The sequence below is a fragment of the Apus apus genome, chromosome 3 (assembly GCF_020740795.1).
Source record: "Apus apus isolate bApuApu2 chromosome 3, bApuApu2.pri.cur, whole genome shotgun sequence".
Classification (NCBI taxonomy): Eukaryota; Metazoa; Chordata; class Aves; order Apodiformes; family Apodidae; genus Apus; species Apus apus.
Window position 1 is genome coordinate 54,123,639 of NC_067284.1, and position 17,816 is coordinate 54,141,454.

At 40.5% G+C, this 17,816-nt stretch overlaps 1 protein-coding gene across 4 annotated transcripts in view; it reads left to right on the forward strand.

Moving 5' to 3' along the window:
* PELI1 (pellino E3 ubiquitin protein ligase 1) overlaps nt 1–17,816 on the forward strand; it is a 46,656-nt gene that overhangs the window by 11,016 nt on the left and 17,824 nt on the right. The window contains exon 2 of one of the 4 annotated variants that reach the window (XM_051615121.1): nt 2,829–2,993. The exons of 2 other annotated variants lie outside the window; for them this stretch is intronic. In XM_051615121.1, coding sequence (XP_051471081.1) covers nt 2,939–2,993 — 55 coding nt within the window. In that variant the 5' untranslated portion in view covers nt 2,829–2,938. Of the gene's footprint in view, nt 1–2,828; nt 2,994–17,133; nt 17,205–17,816 lie in introns of those variants that run through there. One more of the 4 variants, XM_051615124.1, reaches the window with a different exon arrangement.

The window sequence follows — 17,816 nt, forward strand, 5'->3', positions numbered from 1 at the left end:
AGGAACTTGAATTTAGTAAAAAACTCGAGATGGGAAAGGACTGTTGCAATCAGCTAAACATACAAAAAGCTGTCACGTTTAATTTTGCAGTGTTTGTATGCTGTGTGAGTAGAAGTCTGCCTGCAAGACCTTCGACCCTAAAGAGACAAGGGCAGAGGTAGGGGAGAGAAACAGCACAAGTAGCAGTTATAGTAGGTAGACAAAGAGAGGAAGGAAATAACCGAGGGAAAGAATAGGGTGTAGTGCAAAACAGCCAACTGACATGGGCTGGAGCATTCGTAACACTGCAGTCATCAGGTCTGCTGGTTTCTGCCTGACAGCTGTGTCTGCTAGCCTCATATTTTGGCTGTTCTTCTTTGATTTTCAACCCTCAGGGCCAAGTAGCTGTACATAACATTGGCTTATGGCCAGGTGGCTCACAGCCCTCAAGAGTGGAGCAGGATTCCCTTCCATTGTGCTGGTGTGGAAGAGTATGGCACTCAATGAAGCTTGTTTTTTTTTCCCCTTCTGCCTCTGTTACTTCTTCTACTGAACCTCCCTTTTAAAAATGATAGTCAGTTTTGATTTCTGCTTTGCAACTTTACCTTCTGCTAGAGTAGGGTTGCTCAGCTTTTCAGAGATGTGTATCTAAGTGTAACAGAGAGGCATCTCTGGCTACAGAGAGACTTAAAATCCCAGGAGTTCTACACTCTCTATTAATAATCATTACTGTAATTGAAGCATGGGGGAATTCCTAGTTAATCTTCATTGTAGGCTTAACCACGGCACTCAGTGCTTTTTGTTAAGCCTAACTTTTATGCTGGAGGATTGAGCATGGTTTTAAGTCTAATTTCAGTTGTTTAGTCCTCAGCCATAGTTGATCAGATTTTACACCATCTTAAGGATGGTGATTAGTCTTTGGAAGCATCGCTCATGACTTAAGCTTTCACAATCTTTAGATAGTATCCCACGGTTTTCAGAGACTGTGTTTCTGTCCTTCTGTCTTCTCATTGCAACTTGGCACGTGCTGGAGTCTCTGCTGTGGCCTGTTCAATTTCTGCAGCGTAACTTTGACAAGCAGTGCTAGAAGATGCTTTCCCAGCAAGCATGGAAGAAATATTGTTAGAAGAGTTTTTGCAACTGGACCCTAAGATGTGTTAATGTTAGTATATCCCAAGTTTTATAATAGAAGCTGGCTATAGAAGTAACTTGCACGAATGTTAGCCAGCAAACTGTGCCTAATTTTTGCCTCCCAGAAGTATTTTGATAATTCTTGCCTTGGTGTCATTCTTCATAAGAGAAATTGGTTCCATGTCTTGTCACAGAACTGAGTAGGTTAACGGTGCTTGTCTTCCTTTTGTCTCTTCAGTTGTCCGAAGTCCTAGACCTCCAGGCATAGCAAAAACTGTAATAGAAAGGTTGTCCTATGCACAGGAAGTGACTAAACCAGATGAAGACAGAATAAAGGGTTTTGCAAGTCTGCTTTTGTCACTCAGAATTTGACATTTTTAGTATATTGCTGTTATTGTGCTTGTTTTCAAGCTTAATTTTATGACATCCTTCATATAAGCTTAGTATTAACTCAATATGCATGCTAATAAGATTACTGCTGTGCTAAGCTGTCTTCTGCTGATGAATGTAGGTTTTGTTACCTAAAGCAACAAATAAGTTTAATAGAAGAGTGAGTATAAAGAAAACAGAAATGAGCTTGAAAGTTAAGGAGGGCTTATGTTCCTTTGTTTATAAAGACTAAACTCAGCTTTTAAGAACTGCTGAGGAACAAATCATTTCCTTTCAGCTCGCTATTAATTAGTCCATGCATTAAAAAAAAACACAACATAATTTTGCTCTTTTTCTGGAAATTAACATGAAGTCCATTGTGTGAAAGATGGGCCCAGCTCTCTGGTCCTGTTCCACATTCCGGTATATGCATGGAATGTAGTAAATCAAATTGAGGAACGAATTGGGCCGTAAATCTGTGGACACCATGGTTGTCCAAAAACCTCATGTCATCTAAATGCAGGGCAGCAGACAGGACTGGTGCTTTTGCAGGCAGTGGTATTTTATGCTGCCTTAAAATTGTTTAAGCACAGAATGTGCTCCTGCTATATGAGAGTGGTTATAACTAAGAGCAGGCATTCCTGCAGGTCATGAGAATAGGTGATAAATAATAGTTCTGTGATGCAGTGCTTCTGTCTTTGCATGCAAAGCTCATGCCTCTGCACTTGTGGTCAGGTTTGTCAATGGAGAGAATAACTTATTTTGGAATGGAACTCTGGAGATCATCTGGTCCATCTTGCCCTACACAAAGTAGTTTGAAGTTAAAGACAGCTCTTTTTTTTTCCCCTGCATTTTGTGTGGTCCTGAATAGCAAACAGGCAAGGTGTCTGCTGACAATACTTGTCTAATGCTTACCTGCAACTGTCAGTCTTCTGTAAATGTAAAACTTAGACTCATCCTGTATAAATCCAGAGCACGTTTTTAAGTTTCAGTGAATCTGCAGCATGCTGAAACCACCTGTCTGGTAACTGAATTCCTTCAATAATTTTGAACAATGGAGTGTTTGAGTTGCTCTGTAACTTCTAGAGTACTGACTGGACACAAGATCAATATGCTGTGTTCAAAGAGGTGTTATTCATGCTTTTCTCAAAAATCACTTACTCTAACAGACGCTGAGCCACCACTGATAAAGCTTTACAAAATCATCCTTTACAGTGGCTGTGAGCAATGGGTAAGACTTCCCACCTCTGCCTCTCCCAGCTGACAGTTCTCCATTGCTGATGCTAGCCCTCTGGTGCTAATGTGGATGGGGCTTAACCATATGGTCTCACTCTCACTTTCTCTCGCAGTGTTGAAAAATGTTGTCCTGTCTGCACTAGCAGCTAACTGATCTGAACCCGTTGTTGACAGCCACCATCATCAACAGGTCATTTTGCCTCTGCCAGCGTGGCTTTTGATTATGTATCGTAGATCCAAGTGGAAGCACGGTTACAATCTTGCAGTTCTTGGACACGGTGAGTTTACTTCTACAGTTGCCCTAAGAGAGCAAACTTTTGTTCTTGCACCTAAACTCCTCTATATGAAAAATTTGAAAATTCAGTAACTACTTCTAGAATTCCCTCAAAACGGACCTTTTCTTTACCTTTTTAAGATTCCAGTTGAGAATAGTCGCAAGAAGTACAAGTGTAGAACAATACAAACCATTATATTGTCTTGTTTTTACTGTCTGTAATGTTATTTGTTGTCTATATATTGTCTTTTTTTTAAGTGAAGAGAGAATGCTCTAAGTTGTTCATTGAACAACGTCTCTGCTGCAACTACCCCCAGCTTTTATAAAACTGTAATTGTTTAAGAGACACAGCTGCTAGGCTGTACTAAATTGTACTTTCATGTAACCTAGCGTTGGATTTCTACTGAAGGTTTTTTCCAGAGGCTCTGAACTGATATGATATTTACTGCCTGCTAAGAGTGATATCTTCTCCTTGTCATCCCCCTGGCCTGTCCACACACAACACCCCTCCTCACCAGATGAGAGTGGTGTGGTCCTGCACTCTTCTTTTCTTCAGTCCTGCTGACCGGAGCTTGTGCATGAGCTGACTTCTCACTAACCCAAGATAAATTAATTTAACAACAGGCGTTTTCTAAGAGGTTCAGGAGCTGTGTCTTATGTTTTGTCATTACACTGACTATATAGCTTTCTGATGTGGTAGGCAGAAAGTTCTTGCCTTGCTTTCTGTAGATTTGTCTGTGAATGTGTCTGTGGCTTGTTTTTGTTCCTCAGCTCTCTGGTTTGAGGACAACAGCTGCTGTCTTCTCTCTATTGCTTGCACTGAAGTAATAATACAGTGTTGTGAGAGCATCAACTTTCCCTTGCTTGGACCAGTTTTCATACCAAATTAATGTTAGTGAAATTTAGAGTACAACCTCAAGTACAATGGGAGTGGTTAATAATGAGAAGACTTCTGGCATGCAACTTTGAAAATGTTTGCAGTTTTATTTTACATCTGGGAGGACTGGAGTAAATAGATGTGAAAAGCTAATCAAAACAAGTTTTTTTCACAATCAAATATATCAGTACTTCAATGGCTGCTATTTTTGTTTAAAGTGCTCAAGTCATAAAACTGGTTATGAGCAGTCAGTATGGGTAGTTAACAGGCTAAGACATTTTAAGTACAGAAAACTCCCATTATTTATTTCACATGGGTTTGCTGACTTGAATTCATGCTGCGTATTTCCTCTAGTTTCTAATCAGCTGTATATTCCCCTGCACCTCTGGATTTTCTGAAAAGTTTCTATCATGAGTGAATTCTTATTTCAAAATTACTTAACTCTGCCAGTGCATTTCAAGGTGAAGCTCAACAGCTAGTACAGGATGGTCTGGATCTTTAGCAGTCATGTAGCTGTTAGAGCTTTGTTTTTTCAACTCTAGAGTCTCATCTTTTAGGAGGAAGTTTCTATGTAATGGAATATGGTAGTTCAGAGAGGACTTACTATGTTCAAGTACTTGTGTATAAGTCAAAGTATTTTTAACAAAATCAAATTAAGAGGGCCATTCCTGAAGAGTTCTGGAACACAGCTGAAGCTGATAGCTTGAGAAGCTGGAAGGTACCTGGCATTTGAGTGCTTCATCTCATCAGACAAAAACAGTATACAACTTAAATACTATAACTGACATTTAGCATTGTCTCTGACGGCACTGTAATTACCCTGAGTGTCTGGGGCTTATCCAAAATCAGAGTGGTGAATTAAATTACACATTCAGCCCAGGTCTGCTCTAGTACAGTCTTGCTTAGGTAGGCTGATAGTGATCTTGCTTACGCTGATTAATTCAGTTGGCTTCAATATGGTTGAATCCTTATTTGCACCTGCATAATTTGGCTCAGGTATCAGGTTTGGTGAGCTGATCTGGTAGATGAACAAAAACAGAATTTGGACTTTATTTCCTTTTCCTTGCTAAGTATACTTTTTTTTTCCACAGTGTGCCTAGAAACAAATTCCTGCTGCTCAATACTGTTGATCACCTGTTAAAAAGATGAGCTACAAACCTCAGTTTTGTTTTTGCAAAACATTGTGAAGGCTTAATATAATAAAAAAAGAGAGAGAGAGAGAGCTCAGTCTGTTGCTACATTATGGAGCCAGGAAATAATCCTTCCTCCCTGACCAGTTCCTTAGCTGTTCTAGTTGTGGTGTGATGTAGGTTTATTTTTTTAACAATGGCTTTATTTAGATTATCCTTCAAACTAATGGTTTTGGCACACTTTAAAAAGACACTTAAGGAAGATGATCTTGTTGCAGGATTCCAATCTGGGCTAAGCTGATAGGCTGCAAGTATTGTTATTTAAAAAATAAAAAATAAAGGTTCTTCAATTCTACCGTAGTAAAAACCATTTTTGGAGCATGCTGAGTTTTCAAGCCATTACCTGGAAGGCTGAAATTTTGTCAAAGGATGCAGTCTTCTGTACTCTGGAGCCATTTCAGGTGTGTGCCTTTATGGTCAGAAAGGGATTCCATGTTACTTACGATATTAGCAATGAAGCTTTTCATATAATCTTTTATTTCAGTTGGCTGCCACTTAACTGGGAGTTTCAACTGCAATATTGCAGTGCCCCTTTGGGTTAGGTCTTGTGTTATCTTTGCTTAACTTTTGTATTCTGGACCTTTTTATTTTTGCAGGTAAAGACAAGGCTTGCCATTTCAGTGCATGCAACTATAGTGCTATTGTTTTGGGAGTGGGGACTGCAGCCTTTTTTTTTGTTGTTGTTTTATCCAATTTTTATGTTTTAGGCAGACTTCTACATCAAAAGTCAAGGAATAAGCACAATGCTGTAACATTGGGAAACACAGATCTGTTAATAAAAAATTGGTAGGTAACGTGAGGAGGCTGGAATGGAAATCATATCTCTTGTGGTTGTATTAGCCTTTTCATTTTGCTGAGTGGGGGAGGGTGACTTGAAAAGACAGGCCTAGATAGAAAAAGATGCCCAGTAATTCCTAAACTTGCACCCTTTCATGTTAGACTCCCGTTCTGAAACAAAGGACCTAGGGCAAGTACAAACACAGTTACTTTCATGGTTGGACTTCTGCAAATCCTAGTCCAGCAAATAGGAACATGCTTAGTTTTAATACCAGAAGCAGTAAAAAATAGCTCTCTCTAGCAAAACTGAGAAAATGCAGTAATTCCCAGGAGTGGTGCTTTGCTCCACAGGCGCTGCTCATTGGAACTGAGCTCTAACCCACAGTTCTTGTCAGGCCGGTTTTGAGGCTGAAGCTTTGTGTAAACAGTTGTGCTCCTGCTCTTTGGCTATACTTTTGGTTGTATCCTTCTCGAGTATTTTCTTTAAACTGTGAATCATTCTTGTTTCTTATTTATAATATGACATAGGTGTTATAGCTTCATTAGATTTACAATATGATGGAAATTATATAGCTGTATATCTGGTCACAGATTGGTTTGAAAGTGAAGACACTTGTTACAAGATAGGGGTTTTTGTATTTGTCTGTTTTTTATTGGTGTCTTTATTTGGGGTCTTGGGATGAAATTCGGGTTTGGTTATTGGTTGTGTTGTTGGGGTTTTTTTGTGAAATTAAAAATAAATGCTTCTCTTCTAACCAGGAAAAAAGCTTCAGTCAGCTTGAAAGTGGTTACTAAAAGAAAAATGCTTCATCTGAGAAACTAATAAAGTTGGAGCTGGTACAAGTCTCATTATGTTGGTTTGGTAATGCTCTGAAGTTTTGGTAGCACTTGAGCTGTTAGGAGCTGCTGATCTCACATCTTTTTGTCCTAGCAGTCATGTTTGCAGATAAGGAATAAGTATTATAAAAGAGAGGCTAGAGGAGGGTGAGCTTGCGGCTGCACACTATTTGTATGGTTCAGAGTTTATTCTGGGGACATGGAGTTCACACACTTCTATCAGTGAAATTCTAAAGTACAGAATCACTTCAGAGTTTTAAAGAGTTAAAGTACAACCGTGGTTGCAAAGCCAGAGAAAGTCTTTTCTTTATATTTACAGAGATATGTATTGCTTCCACAGCTGGTGTTGCCGAGACTGAGCATGCTTGAAAGTTTGTCTTTGAAATACAAAATAAATAATTTGCCACTAAGTTGCATCGAAGCAATACTTGCTGCTAAGGCAGCAACTTGGCAATTAGTTGTCTCAGCTGATCAGCCAGATAGACTTGTAGCCTTTGTCACACTTGCCTGACACTTCATAAATTGATTCTGATTGTTTTAATGTCAACTTGGTTACGTTGACTTTGCAGTATTGGTAGTTCTTTGGTTTATTTAGTATGTCTGTGATATAGTTAATTACTTGAATGGACTTCCTAAAATGTAATGTTTACTTTGAAATTGCATTGGTCCAGGAGGTTGCATGTGGTTGGACATCTCTGCTGAGTCTATGTAGTAACTTTTTAACGTGTGCTGACTTGGTTGCCTATGACTGTACCCTCTGCAGCTGTGTGGCATTGTTCTGCTCCACAGATGCCATGAGCAGGAGGGTAACTAATCAGAAGAAGCAAATTGAATATGAGCAGATCTTCTACAAACCTTTATGGATGTGCGTGAATGAGGCACCACTGTTCCCAATATGAGCAGCTATTTGTAATTTTAAGACATGTTCATAAATATCATCAGCTTTGAGAGGGCCAGTTTACCCCTAAAAACTTGCAAAGATTACTTCTAAAGAGCCGGATTTCTTGGAATGAATCAGTCTGCACTGAACAGCTGACTAAGAAAGGGCAAGTGAAACAGCTTCCCCATACTAGATTATTATTGTTAACTTTGCTATACTAGAAGAACAGGGCTTTGTTTCTGTGGTGCACAGAGGTGCACTTAGAGATACCCAGGCAGTATGCTATTGGCAGCCTGTATGGGTATCTGGAGTGCACACCATGGGTTAGAGGGTTCTCTCAAGATTCAGAAGGGAAGAAGTCTGTAATATATTAACCAGTCGCTTTGGTTAATAAATAAAGTTCATGCTGTAGATCATGTGAAATTGATTTCAAAACTATGTGAAGTACTACTGTGTTCTAAATTGTTTGGTGCTGTTTAGCAATTATTTAGTCATGGTGTTGTCAAAACTGACTTTTTGTGGCTATGTGCTCTTTTTTGTATATTTACTCAATGGTGTTTCCTGACTAGAAAAAATTTTATTTGAGAGAAAATGAGTAATCTTTTACTGCTTAAAGCTTACCTCAACATGCATACTGATACAAAGTGCAAAATCAAGGTAATTGCTAGAAATCAGTTTGCAAATGTGAAGATACTTTTGCATCTGTCTTTGTAGGTCAGAGATGGGGGAGAGATGTAGATTTTCTTTCACGAGTGTGCTAGTTCAAATCTAGCCCAAACTGTAACTGCGCAACTACGCTTGGTTTGGAGGCTTCTTCAGGTAGCTTTGAAATGTGAGCTGATGTCTAAAGAGAACCAAAGTCTAGTGCCAGGTTACAGCTTTAAGTCTGTGGTTTTTGAAAAGGAATTCTTGAGCTATCTTGCTTGAGAACTTTCTGTGGGAAATAAGTAAACTTGCACTGGATGATGAAAACTACTCTGAATGTGTGTCCCCACACCTCAATTTTAGGAGTCTTAGAAATTTCTAGCCCAAATCTTGAAGGTATGCATTCAGACAAAAGTCTGTTGAATTCATTGCATCAAGGAATAACTTTTTTCTTTAGGAGTCCTTTCCTCAGTGGTAAAATTACTAAAAGTCAAATTGTTGCCTTTTTAATGTGATTTCATTAGAACTAAAGAGGTGACTTCACATCACTGAAAAAGCAAGAGCAATGCATGAAGCTACCAGCTGAACATATTAATGCTGTCTAGCAATTGGTGCATGCTTTGGCTAGTGCTGGAAGAGTGCTCTGCCACAGTGACTCTCAGTATCCCTGTGCTCTACCAATTTAAAATTACTTTTGTCTTCATATGCTAGATTTTTACCTTCATTTTTCTTTGCTCTCTGACATAATCTCAGAGAACAAAAAGCAATACAGATTCTGGAGAGCATGGTTATTTTAACAAACAAACATGCTACTATCTTGGTACAAAAATACCTTCTCATGTTTTTCAAAAATGTATCTTACATGACCCCACAAGCTTGAAAATATTTTTCCATCAAAGTTCTGCTTGTAACTGAAGGCTATGCTAAAAGTTGCCATATTCAGCTTGGTATGCTCTCCTATTTGAAGGTAACATTTTTCTGTATACATAGCAAATTGAAAACTTGAAACCAGTGATGCCTTGAAAATTTCTAACTATGTCAAATGTTAAACAGAACTATTTCCTTAGCTTTTAGTTAAAACTGGACCATATGGCCAGACCAAAGTCCTTTGGGTCCCTATGGAAGTAGTATAACTCCGTTTTTGTAGTTATGGTATTCTATCCTTTTTTTTTTTTTTGGTGATAGTATATGTGGCACAGTAATGCCAAATGTATGTGAAAAGAACACCTACCAGGTTTCTTGTACCTGTGAACACGAAACTGGATTCCTGTCTCAGGCAAGGAGTAAAATTTAGTCTTTGAGAATTACCTTTTTGTTGTTAGGTGTTAGCGTCTGCATAAAGTGCAACTCCCTGTCTATTTTTGTTAGCAGCAAACCTCTTATCCAAATTGGATTAGAAGAGTAGGAAGTAAAGTATTGCTCCTCTCTAGATATCCTAAATCATATAAGATTATGAAGGAGAGGAAAAGTATATAATGGAATAGCATGGATTTTTTTTCTGACAAACTGGGAACAGGTAGGTGATCTAACATGTGGTGGATGAGGTATTTGAACTCCGTCCTGTTTCAGTTGCGGGCTGTAGGAGGTGATTAATGTAGAAACATAACTGTTCAAAAAGGTAGTTTTTTTTGTTTGTGTGTAAATAGAAGTTGTATTAGTGTAAAAGCTGGTTCACCTTGCTCATTAAGCTTTTACTATAGCTGGAGATATTCTATTAGAAACGGATTGCATATGCAGAGTAATAAATTGTTATTCTCTTGGGTTGTTACCTAAAAGTAACCTTTGCTCTGTACGTGAGCTTATACAACTGCTATTTAAAATGTTCCTGAAAGACATGCTTGTGTGTCAGGAATACAGGAAGCTGAGGTGCCAAATGAAACATTTATGTATGGGGCTGTAATGTATCCTATATATACTAGATAAACGTGACACTTGACCTGCAGAGAGCAGGCAGACCTCTGACAGCTGTCCAGAGGTATGTAGGTCATATATGCTTTTATATGTAAATACTGGAGCTGATGTGTTCAGAAAGGGCCAGGTTTTCCTGTCCAAAGACAGGAAAAGACTGTCCAGAGTTTAAAGTTAGGAGGAATATAGTAGGATGGTGCATTTATTAGCAGTGGCTCACAAAATATTCAGGTATGAACTACAGACTTGGGACACTGACGTGCAGACGTGAGGAGACCAGTGTGGAGGTTATCCAGCACTTTTTTACTGGAATTGCAGATGAATTACAGTCAAAATGGTGAGTGTTGAAAGAGTATAAGTTTGGTGAGGAATTTATGATAAAGCAGAGGGGAACTCTGTCAGATAAACTTGTCTTTTGCCCTTCACAACCTCTCCAAGTGAAAAGGTACTTGCTTTATTTCAAGATACCCATTTGTGTGATGTGGGAGTTGAATAGAAACTGTACTGAATAGCTTTTAAACTTTATCCCTCCTAAGATTTTTCTTTTTTATTTCTAGAATGTGAGTGTGGGGAGCCAGACAATTATAGCTGAATTTCTATAAGTGAATACTTTTTCTGTCCTTCTTTTGCTAATCTGTCCAAAATGCTTTTCATCACTGAAAGTGAGGTGAGGATGTGTTAATACTAGTGACCGTCTGTGTTAACTTTCTCTGAAGAGGTCCATGGTCAAACAATCTAGCATTGTGGGAATGAAGTCCTTCAGGTAACGCAGGTTCAGCTAGTTCTGCTGGAAGGTACCTAAAAAGTTTTGCAAGCAGGAAAACTATTCAAATTGGGCCTTCCTTTCTTTATTTAAGGGAAACCATAACCCCTGAAGTTCAGTGAATCTGAGTTCTACTGTTCAAAGAATACAGAATGACAGCTAAAAAGTTTTTTGAGGAAGTGCTTGTGTGTTGCCTAGGTTGATTGAACTTGCAGAGTTTTCAAGACCTAGAAACGTTCCTAGAGAACATAAAAAAAAAAACCCAACAACTTTCACAATAGCTGTTTCCAGGTACCTGAGAAACTCAAGTTTACTGTCTTGGACAGAAGCCTAGTGCAACTGCATCTGTGCGTTTCTGACTTAACAGATGGTAAACATAAAGTTTACCTTTTGGGAAACAAATTTTGGTGCCTTATATATCATTCTTTCTGTCTTGGTTTTTTAGGAATCCAGCATGTCTGGTGCTTCAGGGTGTCCTTGATCAGCCAGGTTTTTACAGCACCTCAGTTCCCAGAAGTCTTACTTGAGCAGTGATTGTTGTGAATAGAGTTCTGTAGTGTCAGTGCTGAACTGCTTATTGGGACACATTTCTCTTGTGAAGCTTGTTGTAAAACACAAGGTATGCTGTGGGTCTTACCCTTTCAAGTATTTAATCAGCCCAAACAATCTTTGGTGTGGCTACAGCAAGCTCTCTGCAGTAATTTTTGCCAATTGTTTCATTTTAAGCAAATGTTGAATCAAACAGTCATAGGATGTCTGCGAACAAACATGAAGCTCCAGACTGGTCTGAAAGACTCCTTGTCCTCTGCAGTTCTCCAGCATTTGGTACGCCTTTCCTATTTCCTGAGGGAATGCACGTCTTCAGAGGCCATTTCATACTTACAGCTCCCAGTCTCTTGTGGGAATAGCTCAAGGTCTGGGAAGCCAACTCCTGCTTTAAGAAGGAGGTTGTGCTAAATCACAGAATCACAGAATATTAGGGGTTGGAAGGGACCTCTGAAGATCATCAAGTCCAAGCTCCCTGCCAGAGCAGGACCAAAAAAAATGTGCAACAACAACTAGGGCAGATCACTCAGGCATCCAGACAGGTCTTGAAATTCTCCAGAGAACAAGACTCCATAACCTCTCTGGGCAGCCTGTTCCAGTGCTCTGTAACCCTCACAGGAAAGAAGTTCTTCCTCATGTTGAGGTGGAACTTCCTGTGCTTAAGTTTGAATCCATTGCCCCCTCGTCCTGTCACAGGGCACAAGTGAAAAGAAGTTGTCCCTGCCTTCTTGATGCCCAGCCCTCGTGTCTTAATAGACATTAATTAGATCCCCCCTCAGTCTTCTCTCTAGACTGAAAAGCCCCAGGTCTCTCACTCTTTCCTCATAAGGCAGGTGTTCCAGTCCCTTAATCATCCTCATAGCTCTCTGTTGGACTCTCTCAAGTAAATCCCTGTCCCTCTTGAACTGGGAAGCCCAGAACTGGACACAATACTTCAAGTGAGGTCTCACCAGACCTCCTGAGTTATCTTGTGATTCTGTGAAGTCCATTATGAGGAAAGGAGTTGACTCAGCCTCTTGAAAACTCATAAGCAGGTAAAAGTCAGTAGTCTTGCTGTCCTGTAGATATTTCTTTATTTCTGCCTGAAAGTCCTTCAGCTTATAGTAAATAACTATTTCATATGTACTCAGCGCAAGGACCAGGAATCTTGCATGTGCTATTCTTAATGGGGTCTGTCCCCTATAGGAAGTTAAAAGTACTGAGTTGGTACGTTCCTATAAGCCATATGTGCCTACTAAATCACAGATCAAGCTGAAGACAGAGGGACAACTGTTTTTTTGTCTGCAGGATGGGATGTGCATTTGTGGTAACCTGCTGTCCTTAAATAGAAGGGCTTCCCTGGTGTATCGGAAGGCCAGGCACACAAAGATCTATGGCTGGAATAGGACCTCGTAAGAAAGGCTGGTTAGGTTTGTCTGATGGCAAAGAATGACTCGTGTCACAGGAAATCCCTCTCTGCAGTGTGATGCTTTGTTGCCTCTCTTAGCTAGGCTGCTGCACCTTCAGTAACAAATGGCTCCATGGTTGCCTGAGGATCACCATGGTTGTTGGATTACAGGCATTTTACAGTTGGCAGATATCTTTGAAGGAGAATTTGCTGTTCCCTAAGAACTTGGGGTTCTACTTAGATCTATTCTACTCAGTTGTCCTGTAAATCTCATTAACCTCTCCCACCCCTTCCAGATGTGTTCTGTGTGGAGGAGTTCATAAAGTACCATCTACCCTTCATGTTACAGCAACTTGAGATGCAGCAAAGTGTTCTCTGAAAGCTGTAGCTAGAACAATGGACCTTTGTTTGCTCGACCCTTATAAGAATTTTCTTGCTTCTTGCCACAAGGCACGACACAGTAGTGCAGGGGATTAGGTCATTTCCTTCCCTCCTCCTCTTCCTGCAGATTATTTGATTAACGTTTCTATTGTATACTCTAATTAGCATGTTCTTGGCTTCAGGCTGCTTTCCCCCCCATAATCTCCTTAAAACACTGTAGTATGACTTTATTAACTGTATAACATGGGAACTCCTTGCACAAAGATTACATGTGACATAACACAATGAAAGATTAATGGGGCTGGCAAGTCAGTAATCTTTAACTCCTTTACCCTGTGCACCTGGGGTTAGACTTCTGGGAACCCTCTAACAATGTGCACACTTTACAGTGCATGAAATATTTGTCTTTTTTAGGTATCACTGGCTTTGATCAGAGTTCAGCTACTGACTTTGTGGGAAGTAGAGTTAAGGTGGTGTTTAGAGCACGTTCAGCCTTCAGCATTGAGCATACAAATATACTTCCCCTTGGGACCATTACAGATCCTGTTATTTCACATTTTTGCTCTCTGTTCTTAGTGTTTCCTTTGGTCTCCTTTCCTCTGTACCCTGTGTGTGGCAATTTAAAGCACTTACCTTGTGTGGGGGTTTTACTCCACTCCCTGCCTGTTTTGTCAAATTAAATTATCAACAGAGCAACGTTTATCTCAAAATTCAGCGGTGATTTACTGATGAGAAAGTCTAGGATGAAGAGTTTGCTGCTCAGGCTTCTTGGCTGTCTGCATGCTAAGGGACATAGCATCGTCCTTTGCCTGTACCCACATAGCTATCTTTTTAGCTGATAGAGCTGGAAATGCATTCCTCTACAAAGCTCATTTTGAATGTCATGTGAAATCACATAATTATATCAAACTGTACAGCATCTGCTCATGAGTCAGATAGAAGAACATGACGATACAGCCTTTTATTTTTTTAACAACTCCAAGGAAAGAACCTCCCCTGCAGTTCATCACTTCATGAAATTAGCAGTGATATCTTGGGCTACAGATTTTATTGTTTCAGTCTGGCATGGTCGGCAACATCTCTGCTCCAGGGAAAGCTGGATAGCTTGTCTAGTGACAATACACTTGAGGCATTTGCTTTAGTCCTCAAGACAGAGGATGGTTCCTGTGTGGAGTGAAAATCATTAAACCTTCCTCTTAATAAAAATGAGGGGTGATGTTAACAAAAGAACAAGATTAATAGAGCGTGGCTATGAGTAAACACAGGTGGGGAAACAAAGTGGTTCAAACTCTGTAGAGTGAGGTCCAGAGCCAGCCACCTGGCAATGTGGCTGGGTCAAAATAAACCCCAAAACACCCCATTTTAAGATGGGGCATGATTAGCTGTGAAAAGGGGACTGTGTGGTACATTCCACTGGTAGCAGAAGACTGCCCTCCAGAGTACTGTGGGTCACTAATATGAAGGCAGGTGGGATGTGGAGGTAAGAATTATTATCTGTGGCAGGCTGGGTTGGGCAGTAGAAGGCATATCCACCTGCAGTTGCTTATGCCATACTTATGTGTCTGCAGCATAAAGTAATCCACAGACTTATTCACCTGGATTCTGAGAGTGGCATCTGTAATATGAGAAAATAAAGGAGCTCTAAAAGCAAATTAGTCCTAAATCCTGCTTTCCAGACTGAACACATTTGAAACGGTACAACTTAAGTGCTAAGGCCTCTGTGAGAAATGTAACGCAACCTGGAAGTGGTTATAACAGTGTAATTTACCGCTGCAGTTAAATGCCTGAATACAGAGCACCTTTTGTACTCTTCTTGCCATATCGGTGTATTGTGATGCTAATACCCTACTGATGGTCGTGTGGGGTTTTCTTATAAAAACAAAACCAACACCACAAAAAAAACCCAACCCATAGCCCTGATTAAAAAAATATTAAAACTGCATATCATGTATAGGTCAGGATGAAGTATAAAATACTTGAAGGTGATTGGGAAATGGCATAGGGTGACTCTTGGTCTACAGTGAATGGTGCTGTTTTCAGGTTCTGCTGTTTACCAGTGGAAAAGCTAGCTTCTTGTGCTGGTAGAGTGAGAGGCTATTGATTTTTAGCAGGGAGGAATATTCATCTTTAATCTCAAGATGTGGCTTGATGAGTCTATGGCTTTACTGATGAGATTGATGCAGAAGGTTCCTTCCCCTTCACCTGCATTGGTATAGTGGGTTCATACAATAAACCCACAAACAGATTAGCAAAATGATTTGGGTTAAAATAGTTGGGGGTTTTGTGCTGTGTTTTGGGTTTTCCATAAGCTATTTACCAGTTTAGCAATCTGATGGCTGCAATAATGACCATCTCATCTCAGATGAGTATTCAGTAGCATGTCCTTTTTGGTGGCCAGAAGTGGGAACAAGGGAACACCTGCACATCATCATGTTTCTCCAAGCACTTCTCAGTGTTCAGCAGTTGTACCCCAATCACTTCTGTGGAGCAAAGTGATATCTTTGTACTTAGTAATCTATGATAGCACATTTTTAAAAGGGTCTTTGAGCCTATGTATGCTTTTATTATCCAGAATATCTTCTGGCAAGGTGTTCTGCAGTTGAGGTGACAGGATCCTGTAAAGGGCAGCCTAGTAAAAGGATGGCTGTGGAGTACAGGTCAAGGAGAAAGAAAACAGGTTAACGTCACCTTGTTCTCAGCAGTGAAGCTGACTTGTGTGGATTTGCAACTTACACTGTGTTTGACACTGAACAAAAAGCTTGTTCAACTGTGCTTAGCACTTAGTGCTGCAGAGTAATGCATCTCCCTCCCTGCCTTTGTTGCTGCTGGTGCAACTGCACAGCTAGGCCACGAGCTGAATTGGGAAAGGGATCCAGCTGAAAAACAGCTGAGCAGGTAAACGAACTTTTAAAAACATGGACAGGTCAGAGAAACCAGTCCATGAAGTTGTGCTTGCAAAATTGAGTTGGCAAGCTGAGGGAGGAGTAGCAGAGCAATAGTCACCTGGGGAACTTGAAGATATCAAACATCAGCCTGAGCGCACATCGCTTGAGCCAGGGTGAACATGCACACCTCCTTGGCCCACTGCAGCTGTGATGTAAAACTAGATGTAAAGGTTAAGCTACTGCGTCACATCGTGCTTGCAGCAGCCTCGGAGCATGATTACTTCTAAGAGGTGGTAACTTGGAAGCTGTAGTAGCTTGATCACCATTTTATGGCTGAGACATTTGAATGATCCCACCCACTGGCTCGATGAAGTGATTTTGATGTTGGTGGAATAGGAAACGAGCTCAGAACCTGATCTGGCACGTGCAGATTTGCCTTTCTAAATCGTGCATTTTATGGGAATGAGCTGTGATAGCACTGCTGGCCACGGGAGTCCAGTGCACACAGGTGGTATCTGCAGGTGTGTTGTGTGTCTGCTTCCATAGCATTGGTGAAAACAGGGATAGCAATGCCCAGAGAGTTTCTGCTGGTTCGGTTCCCATTGTATTAAGAAATCACTTTTTGTGTGGGAGGTGAGGAAAGCTAGCTGGGCTAATAAACGATTTAAGGGGGGGAAGGGGGGAAAGGGAGAAAGAAGGTATAGTGTGCGTGGGTACACTTATGTAAGAGGAGCAGAGAAGGAAATAGATCAGCGTTTCTCCCAGAGATTCATCCACAGAGCTGCCGGGGAATTGGGCTGCAGCATCGTTCTCAACACACCCTCCACTTCCTTCTTTCCTTTTTGGGGCCAGAAATGGATGAATTTATGGAGTGGTGAGCAAGGATGCAGGCTCTGACTCCAGCCAATGGTGCGTGGTGTGGTGGTGTTTACCTAGCTGACGAAGGCAGAGCCAGCCCCTCTTCAGTCAGAAGGCGCTACCCACAGCTTAAGTAAAAGCACACGGAGCCCAGGCACTCAGTCTCGCAGTTGCTGGGGCTTCAAAGGAGTTGGTGGATTTTGTCTAGTTTTTAAACAAGACTGAAGGGGTGTTTTCTTCTCTCTGCTTTGCAGAAGTACTGGAAGGACAAAAAGATACTGGTAAGTGTGCTGCATGCCGTTGCTTTTTGCTTCTAGTGTTGTATCGTTTCAGTTTCTCATCTAAAAACCTCCTCAGTTGCCGTGTTTTTCAGTGAGAAATTGAAAGATAGTTCAGTGATGTGGTCAAAAGGAAATCCGAGAACAGGCAGTGTGTCTGCAGGCTGCCCTTCCACCTAAAATAGGAAGAGACATTCAAAGGACTTTATATAATAAATGCTTCTTGTTCTTAAGTGCTGGTTGCTTCTAATTTTCAGGATGCAGAGCAAGATGCCTTGAAACTGCCCATGTTATCTAAGAAAATCATACCAAGGGGAATTTCTTATAGAGTTGTTAAATATTTATGCTAACAGCAAAACAAGGTTTTAAATGTAATTGTAATTCCTATTTTTGCAAGATATACTATGCTATGTGAAAAGCCTTGAGTGTAATACAAACACCTATTTAGCTCATACTTTGGTACATAAACTGCCTCATCAGGAAGTCAGAGGCTCGTTAAAAGCAAAATGGTAACATTCAGATTTGTAAAACAAGAAGACATTGTGGTTTTCTGCAAGCACAGAGTCCTCGGCCGTGTATCCTAGTTCAGGTGCATCAGACAGTAGATCTCCCTGG